The following is a 9,230-nucleotide window of genomic DNA, read 5'->3' as shown; positions in this document are numbered from 1 at the left end:
TGACGTCGCCAGCCTCTCCGCCAATGACGGACCGGTGTCGACCTGTGAGTTTCATAGGTTTGAAATTTCGCCACACGCAGATGCAGAACTGATCACAATACAAACCGATTAGATTTCTGTCCAACCTGATCCCAACCGACGGTGGTTTTATACGTTTTTATTTGGTCAGATGGACAAAATAATTTGCTCAGTTGTTCTTGTTTTTAGTAGGCGGGGTCTCCTCTCCCCTGTGTCTCCTGTGTGTCCCCGCCAACTGATATGTGTGGTTTGTCCCCGTTTGTCCTCTCTACCTGTTCTTGTGTGTCCCGTGTGTCCCAGCCAGTGGTGTAGCGGTCCATGGAGAACTTTTTTTTTTTTTTTTAAGTAGTCTAAAAAAAAAAAGCCGTTTCAGAAAACAGTGACATGTAAGACTACTCTATTAAGTTTACCCCAAAATCCGTCATTTCTACTTGCACACTATTATAAAATGATCATGACTTGATCAGGAGCAGTTTGTAGTTACTACTGGTCACACAAGCAGCCTGGATGAATGTAAAATGTATTTATCATGAGGCAAACATGGTGTTTCAGTTATTTTTGAACATTTATTTAAATAAAACACTTCAAATCCGAAGCTGACAATGCATCCTCGTTCATATTTCATCTTAAATAAAACACACAAATCATTCTCTTCCAAACATCCAAACCAATCAGATAAACTCAAAAGTGCACTGTCAGAAAATTGAAATAAATTATTTGGTTTTCAATAGCTGAACACTATTTAAGCAATGTTGTTATCTGTCCCTTTACAAAATAAGACAGCCTGATTAGACCTCAATATTGTTTTAAGCCGAATCTTAAACTATTTGTCCCAATTCTTGTTTTTAACTTACTTAAAAATCAACTAGCAGCCTAGCTACTTTAAAATTAAACTAGATCATGTAGGTTGGTTAGGGCTAAGTAACTTGGCTAACGTTATAATTTAGACCTTTACAATAACAAACGAGCTTCATAGACATTGAGATAATCAGTTTCATCTAACATTACAGTCTGGTATGAAATTCTTGCAAACTGGGTTGATTAAACACTTACTGAAAACCAGCAATGTTTCCCCTCATTATGCCAATCTAGCTAGCTTCAGACTAACGTTAGGATAACGTTAGCCTTTCATAACGTTAGCCGACTCGCACAGTATAACTATTGGCGACAAAATCTCTTCTCCTCTAAATGTGCAGTCATATTGCCAGTAAAACAATGATTCATTTGGAAACCACATTAAAACTTACCTCAGAATGATATCTTCCATCAACTGGGGTGGCACACCGCCGCCTGTTGCCTGCCGTTAGCGTCAAGTGGCACTTTTTTTTTTCACTGGCACCTGAGGTGTTAGCAACCCTACTCTGCCTCTAATTGGCTCATCAGTCCTCATGTCTAAAGTTAACCAATCTAATCAGTGAAGGCAGCGAGTACCAGCCAATTAGAGGCAGAGGAGGGTGGGTCATGACTTCACCATCCTTGAGTAAAAAATGGGCAACCTGGCTCACAGATATTATTGAATGGTGCGCATCAGGGGGATTTAGAAGTGGGTATACGCAATGCTGACTGAAAAATAAGTAGATATACGCCGTGTACCGGCGTATACCCTGGACTACACCACTGACTACACCACACCTGGTGGCTTAACTTTGGCCTTCCGCCAGTCCACCTACACACCTGATGCAACCACGTCATCAGCCCGCCTCCAGCCTGTGGCTTTTAAGGAGCGTCTCGTCCCTCCACTCTGCGCCAGTTCGTCTGATCTCCCTCTGCGGTAGTAACTCACCTTGTATTTCCTGAGCCTCAGGTACATCCACACCTATCCACCTGACTCTCCACGTTCGGTCCCCCTCTCCTGCTTCTCCGCCCATGAGGCCACGCTCTGCCTGCTCATCTGCTCACCACCTGTTCCAACCTGTCTTCCAGAAAACACCTGCCTGTCCTGCTCCAACCAAGACACTCTGATCCATTCATGTCCTGGTCACAATAAACTGTTGCTGAGTCGCAAGTCTTCCGTTTGTCTGCTAACCACTGCCTTCAAACATATATCCACATAAAGACCTGACTCTGCAGAAAGTTTACTTGCAACTGAACATATTTGAAACTAGATGTGTATAATGATTTTCCCTCAGATTTTAAACATATTTTACATTTTTAAGTAATAGAAATCTTGATGTTACTGGTTTTCAAAAAAAATGTTATAAGAAAAAAGTATAAAACTGTAGATAGTGTCTGTGACATCACTGAAACACTGAAGTGGGGGATGATGGGATGATAACACTGACTGACTGATGGTAAAGGCTATAGGTTGGATCAGATCAGCTCAGATTATTTCAGAATGAAAAGGTCCAAGCCTGAAGGTGCACAAGGATGAAAGGAAAGAAGAGGGGGAAGAAACCCCAGTATAGAGGTGTGTCGTCTTATATATAATGTTGGGACCAAGAAATAATTGGGAAAAATTAAATTTCATGGAGATGTAGTAGATAAAGTATTCACAGGAACATGTGTTTTAATTTCATTTTTTGGTCCTGCCAAAGTCCTCAAAACCACTTCTGTGGTAGCTCCCAATACAGTACGTGTCTCCAGGACCACATCATTTCATGTTCTCACACACACACACACACACACACACACACACACACACACACACACGGTGAAAACAACATCAGCTATGTTGTGTGGCTGGTAACAAATGATACTCCAGCACCCCCTGGTGGGGGGGAGATGGTGCTGCACCCAATAACCCAGATGAGGAAAGGGTGTATTTTTGCCCCAAATTTCCCAGAACCAGTCACTGTCCCTGTCAGAAATCCCAGATCCCACTTTACAGAAGAGAAATGACAATAAGAGAGTCAAATCAAACGGACAAATCAGACAGCTTGTAACAACAAACAAACAATTTGAAACGGTGTGGAAATTATTTAAGGAGAGTTGTGAGTTTTCAGGGTTGGAGCGGGGAGCTAGTACTGCATCTCAGAGACACATTTATGCAGCCTTAATGAAATTAAGATATGGAAGTGTACACAGATCAGCAGAGCTGGATATTATGGAAGCTCGGTTTCTGAGTGTGTGTTTAGGAGCAGTCACAACTCTTCCAGTTTGTGTTTATGTCAGAAACAGCTGGTGGCCAGTTACCAGGTCTGTCTAAGGGGGGCACGAAAATAGTCATCCAACACAAAGGGTGCTGCAGACACAAATGATTAAAGAGTCTGGCACAATAGTGGTGTGGCCCGTGTAGATCTGGAATTACTGAAGATTAAACAAGACTTTAGTTATAGGAAACGTCAATATAAAGACAGTTCAGATTTTAACAGATGGATCAAAGGATCTGCAAAAAGATGCAACAGGGTCTAACAGTTCCTTGTTATTAAATTGTTATTTATCCATCTTCTATACAGCTTATCCTCTTAAGGGTCAACCTAATCTGCACGTCTTTGGACTGTGGGAGGAACACGCAAAAAAAAAGCCCGAGACTGTGGATTCGGACCCAGTACCTTCTTTCCACAAGGCGACAGTGCTAACCACTGCAGCACAGTTCCTGAAGGTGGCCATAACGTAACACCACGGAGACCATCACTGACGTAAATCGTCAGAGAACACGAAGAACGTGATGACGTGTTAAGGAGAGGGGGGGGGGGGGGGGGGGGACATGGGTAACTAACCCAACACCAAACAAGCGTCTCAGCGTCAGAAGTCACCAGCTGAGTCTGGAGCGGGTTGGTCCAGCACAGTGACAGCTAAATTCCCGGAGAGCCCAGTTTCCAGTGGCCGCAAGACTGTTGGGGGGGGGATAATGAAAAAAACAGTAGGACTTTGAAAGCTGCAGCGCAGGCTTTCAGTCGGAATGGAACCCCGCTATAATATGTTGTATCCTTGTGGAGAGGGCTGTGAGACACACTTTCAAACGGGACAGGCGACCAGAGGATGGGGCTGACTTCTCCGCACGGGGATAAAAAAAAAAAATGTCTTCTTAACCCTTGGCATCACGCTGTCAGAGGCGGAAAGCGTCTTGGCCTTAATACCCTACAGAGGTGGTGGGTGCCCGGTACACGTCAGCACCTTCCCCCAAGACAACGGCAGCATTCATGCAGTTCACCCCGGACCGCAGAACTGAACTCTCCGTCAGGTAAAAGGCGATGGCTCTGAAATCAAGGAGACCGTGGGCGACCGTGATGTTCGGCGTCTTTCTCGGTTTCACCGCCTCCTCTTGGCTCATCTTGCCTCAGGTCCTGGAGAGTAAGAGGAGAAAATCCCCCGTGTGTTTGTACCACAGTGTCTCCTCCGTGGGTAAAGGTCCCGACATTCTCGGGAACACCGCGGCTATCCAAGACGTGGACAGCCCGCAGTTCGGTCAGGAGGAGGATAGGGTTTACAGCACGGGCAACGGCAGCGGAGATACCGGGGGAGCCGTCAACAGACCGAAGCGTTTCCTCTACGTCGGCGTGATGACCGCGAAAAAGTACCTGGGCTCTCGCGTCCTTGCCGCGTACAAGACCTGGGCCAGTTCCATACCCGGGAAAGTGGAGTTCTTCTCCAGCGCCGGGTCCGGCGCTGTCCGCACCCCCGTCCCCGTCCCGGTGGTGTCTCTGGCAGGTGTGGACGACTCCTACCCGCCACAGAAGAAGTCATTCATGATGCTGAAGTACATCCACGACCACTACCTGGACGAATACCAGTGGTTCATGCGGGCAGATGATGATGTTTATATAAGAGGTGATTATTCTGGGATGGAGACTAGAAGCTCAGGTGTTTGTGTGAATGTCTTATAGTGTGTGTTTGGAGGAGAAATACGGCCTCCTGAAGTTTGGAATACTCTCTCTTCCATATTTAGAAGGAGAAATTATGTTGTCCTGAATTATATGAACATTTATGACTATTTGGAATGAACCAGGGGGTTGTATTTCTTTTTTATTTTATTTTATTTTTTATTAATATCAACATAAACCCTGATCTTAACCTTTTCACTAACTAAATAATCAGGCAAAGCCCTGTCCTTGGGCACCACATGCCAAGGGGCCCAATGCTAAAGGAAACAAGGTCAGTTTATCATTGTTGCCTGTGTAAAAAATTATAATGTGCTTATTCCAAAATGTGTTTAACAAGAGTTAGTGTGGGGCCCATAACTAATTTTTAAATCCAAGCCACACAGCTTTGGTCTTATTTTTGTAGCTGGGACATTGCTTTCCATTGGTGGTCATAAGATTGGACTCACTAAGTCTGGAAATGCAGCCACATGTTAGAAATCAGACAGGGCATGAAGAGCCTGACCATCAGACAGGTTGGAAACAAACCAAACCAGCAGGTCAGACAAACTTGTGTCTGTAAAGAAGACATGTTTATTCTGAGTTAATCATCCTCCTACAGGTGAGAAGCTGGAGCTGTTCCTGCGGTCGCTGAACAGCAGCAAGCCCCTCTACCTGGGCCAGACGGGCCTGGGCACGGCAGAGGAGCTGGGCAGATTGGCCCTGGAGCCTGGAGAGAACTTCTGCATGGGAGGCCCCGGGATGATATTCAGCAGAGAGGTGCTACGCAGGATGGTCCCTCACATCAGCACCTGTCTGAGGGAGATGTATACCACCCACGAGGACGTGGAAGTGGGCCGATGTGTGCGACGTTTCGGAGGAACGCAATGCGTGTGGTCTTATGAGGTATGGACTGAGTCAGTCTGCTTTCTGTTCATTGAGTCATTGAGTAGGTATATATGTGTATGTGTGTGTGTGTATTATATATATATATATATAATGTCATATAGTGATTCATGAAAGTGAGTCCATATTATTTGCTTGTTTGTTAGTTAGTTGTGCAAACAATCCCCAAAAACTTTTCAGTGACATTTTCATCTGCAGTGAAATTTGTCCAAAAGTTTTTTGGGTCGTCAGGTCGGACTAGAATTTTCATTAGTCATTTCACAGTCTGCGTGAGCCAAGAGGAGAACAGAGTCTTTCTTCTTTAATAAGGAAACTCCTGCCAAGAGCAGTGAAGGGTGGCATAGCAAGACACAGCTACTTTAAAAGGAAAAGTTTGCAGATAGAATCCAAATCCACTGTAGTAAAGTCTGTATAGATGAAATGCTACTTACATTGTGCCCGTTAACACTGGACATCCAGTGAAAGCAAGTGTATCATGTTGCTTTTGTGCTATGACCCTGTTCAGGAGTCCAGTGGAAGTATCTCAAAGAGGAGTGTCTATGTTAAGCATATTGAATTGTATTATATTGAATTGTTTGTAGTAGTATGTGTCTAGTGAATATCAACAGAAGGAAAATTGTAGCTTCACAGTCTCACAGAGGAAAAATGTATTTGTGTGTATCTTTCCACCCAAACCTTCCCACCCTGTCCTACTTGGAATGGATTTTTCATGTGGGAGTGTTTTTAACTGTCTATGTCTATGTGTCTTTTGGTCTGGCTGTGTGTTAAATTATTAACAACAAAACTATAAACACGACAAAGACTCTCCTCTCCCAAACTCATTGGACAGTGGCAGCAGATGGTCTCCAGCCATTGTGATGGAGCTAAAATGCCACACAGCCACATCCACTGGGGTTTAGCAGGCACATAGTGACATCACAAAACCAAAGTCCAGCGGGGGCTATTCAGCAGTAAAATACTTTTCAGTAAAACAGTTTTCAGCTCCAGTAAATCTGCAATGAAAAAGAACATTTTGATTGAAAGCACTGTTAGTCTACTGTAATCATTGTAATGGTACTTCTTTGGACATGGTCCAGGCTCTTAATGTGGCGTTACAACTCTTTTCACAGATGCAGCAGCTCTTCTATGAGAACTACGAACACAACAAGAAAGGTTTCATTGAAGAACTTCACAATAGCAAGATCCACAACGCCATCACACTCCACCCCAACAAAAAGCCTGCCTACCAGTACCGGCTCCACAGCTTCATGCTGAGCCGTGAGATCTCACGGCTTTGTTACCGCACCATCCAACTCCAGCACGACGGCCTGATGATGAGTTACCTCGGTGATACGGAGGACCAGCAGCTGGGGTCGCCACCTTCCTACATGCGCTATCAGCCCAGTGAGAGAAATGATGTCATTGAGTGGGATTTCCTGACAGGTCGCCATATTTATTCTGCTGTTGAAAACAAGAAAGCCCGGCAGAGCCTTGGGAACTTGATCCAGACCGCGCTAGAAGACATTATACTGCAGGTCATGGAAATCATTAATAAGAATTCGAAAACACGGGGCCGTATCATTGACTTTAAAGAGATTCAGTATGGCTACTACCGGGTGGATCCAATGCATGGGGCGGAATACATTTTAGACTTGCTGCTTCTGTACAAGAAACATAAGGGACGCAGAATAACCGTGCCCGTGAGGCGACATGCTTACCTTCAGCAGCCCTTTAGCCGACCCTTCTTTACTGAAACTGAAGAGCTAGATGTGGTTGAACTTGTGGCTGCCATCAACTCTGAATCCCAATCCCTGTCTTTCCTGTCTAACTCTCTGAAGTTTTTATCGCCCTTCCAGTTCTACGAATCAAGGGAGATGTGGAAGCAAAGTCAGAAGAAGGTCCACATTCTCGTCCCGTTGTCTGGGCGCTACGATACCTTTGTCCACTTCATGGAGAACTTTGAAAAAGCGTGCTTGATTCCCAAACAAAACGTTAAGCTCTCCGTCATTCTTGTGGACCACGAGAACAATCCGAAGGACGGAAAACATATTCAGTTAATCAAAGACTACTACAGGAAGTATCCCACAGCGGACCTTTCTGTAATCCCTGTGATGAGCAACTTTTCACGTGGGCTGGCTCTGGAGCTGGGCTCCTCGCAGCTTGACAATGACACCCTACTGTTCTTCTGCGATGTTGATCTTATCTTTAGTGGTGACGCCTTGCAACGCTGCAGAGACAATGCTGTCCAAGGGAGACAGGTCTATTTCCCTATTGTCTTTAGTCAGTACAACCCCAAGATAGTGTATGCTGATAAGGACCAAAGAGAAAACAAAGTTGCACTCACCAAGAAAAGTGGTTTCTGGCGAGATTATGGCTTTGGAATCACCTGCATTTTCAAGAGTGATTTACTGAAGGCCGGAGGTTTTGACACCTCAATCCTGGGCTGGGGGATGGAAGATGTGGACTTGTTCACAAAAGTTATTCATTCTGGTTTAAAAGTGTTACGCAGTCAAGAGCCAGGGATTTTCCACGTCTATCATCCTGTCCACTGCAACACAAGCCTCGAGCAGAAGCAACACAAAATGTGCCTTGGGTCAAGAGCAAGTACGTTTGCATCCACGCTGCAGTTAGCAGAGCTGTGGTTGGAGAAACACGTAGAAACAGGGTTTAACAGAACTTCATCCTGACGTTTGAGCCCTCCTCAGTCCCTCCACGCAACTTTACCTCATTTCTGCTGGAATGCAGACAGCGATGGACTGTGTATTGTACTGTGGTCAAGGTCTTTGTAGTCTGGAAAGGTTGACACAAGAAGGACCCAAGACTATCCTATCCAAAACAAGTTGACCAAACCCACATCCGGCCTAACAGCAGGTGTCCAGATGGATCCAGAACAGTGCTATACAGCAGTATCACATACCTGATCCAGATCCAAAGCAGCCTCTTAGTTGGTACATTGGACATTGTACAGCTCACTTTACTATTACACATTTATTTTTTTACTGTGTAAATGATGCAGATATAAAAGGTTGGGAGTTTTATTGCAGTTACTTGGGTTTGGGATTAAATCTAAAAAAAAAAAAAAAAAAAAAAATAGACCCAAAGAACAAGCTGTACCACCCAAAATACCAAATAAGGGTGATTTTAACTCTTCAACGGATAGGAAATGAAATCAGCAGAAAAATATCAATATTATGGTAAAATGCTTAGTATGCTGAAGGTGTTACACACAAGTGCTGCTTTGCTGTGTCGCAGGTTTGAGTCCTCTCAGTTAATCAGTGAATTTAATACTGGGCCACGCCGCCTACCTCACCTGTGTGTGTGTGTGTGTGAGACAGCTGCCTGGTTGAACATGTGTGTCTACACCGGCAGCATTACTGCTGATACTGCCAGCTCTGTCCTTCTACACTGAGTCTGCCTTGGATAATGGCCATCAATAATAATAATAATAATAATAATCCATCGTTGATGGGCTGAAAAATGAAAAGTAGTAAACGGAAAGCAGTCATGTGATTTTTGACTTATGGTAGCCATGATGTGTTCACATGTTTGTTCTGCCTGCTTTTACACCTGCACACAGCTGATCAGGTC

General features: G+C 44.5%; 1 protein-coding gene across 1 annotated transcript; it reads left to right on the top strand.

Annotated features, from left to right (window-relative positions):
- Positions 1–3,724: 3,724 nt before the first annotated feature.
- Positions 3,725–8,795, top strand: chsy3 (chondroitin sulfate synthase 3). The gene is made up of 3 exons (XM_041058159.1): positions 3,725–4,728; positions 5,380–5,663; positions 6,773–8,795. Exons 1-3 carry the CDS (start codon positions 4,152–4,154, stop codon positions 8,327–8,329), a joined length of 2,418 nt encoding a protein of 805 aa, XP_040914093.1. The 5' UTR covers positions 3,725–4,151; the 3' UTR covers positions 8,330–8,795.
- The last annotated feature ends 435 nt before the right edge of the window (positions 8,796–9,230 follow it).

Source organism: Toxotes jaculatrix, chromosome 16, assembly GCF_017976425.1.
Source record: "Toxotes jaculatrix isolate fToxJac2 chromosome 16, fToxJac2.pri, whole genome shotgun sequence".
Classification (NCBI taxonomy): domain Eukaryota; kingdom Metazoa; phylum Chordata; class Actinopteri; family Toxotidae; genus Toxotes; species Toxotes jaculatrix.
This window is presented reverse-complemented; position numbering and strand designations above follow the sequence as displayed.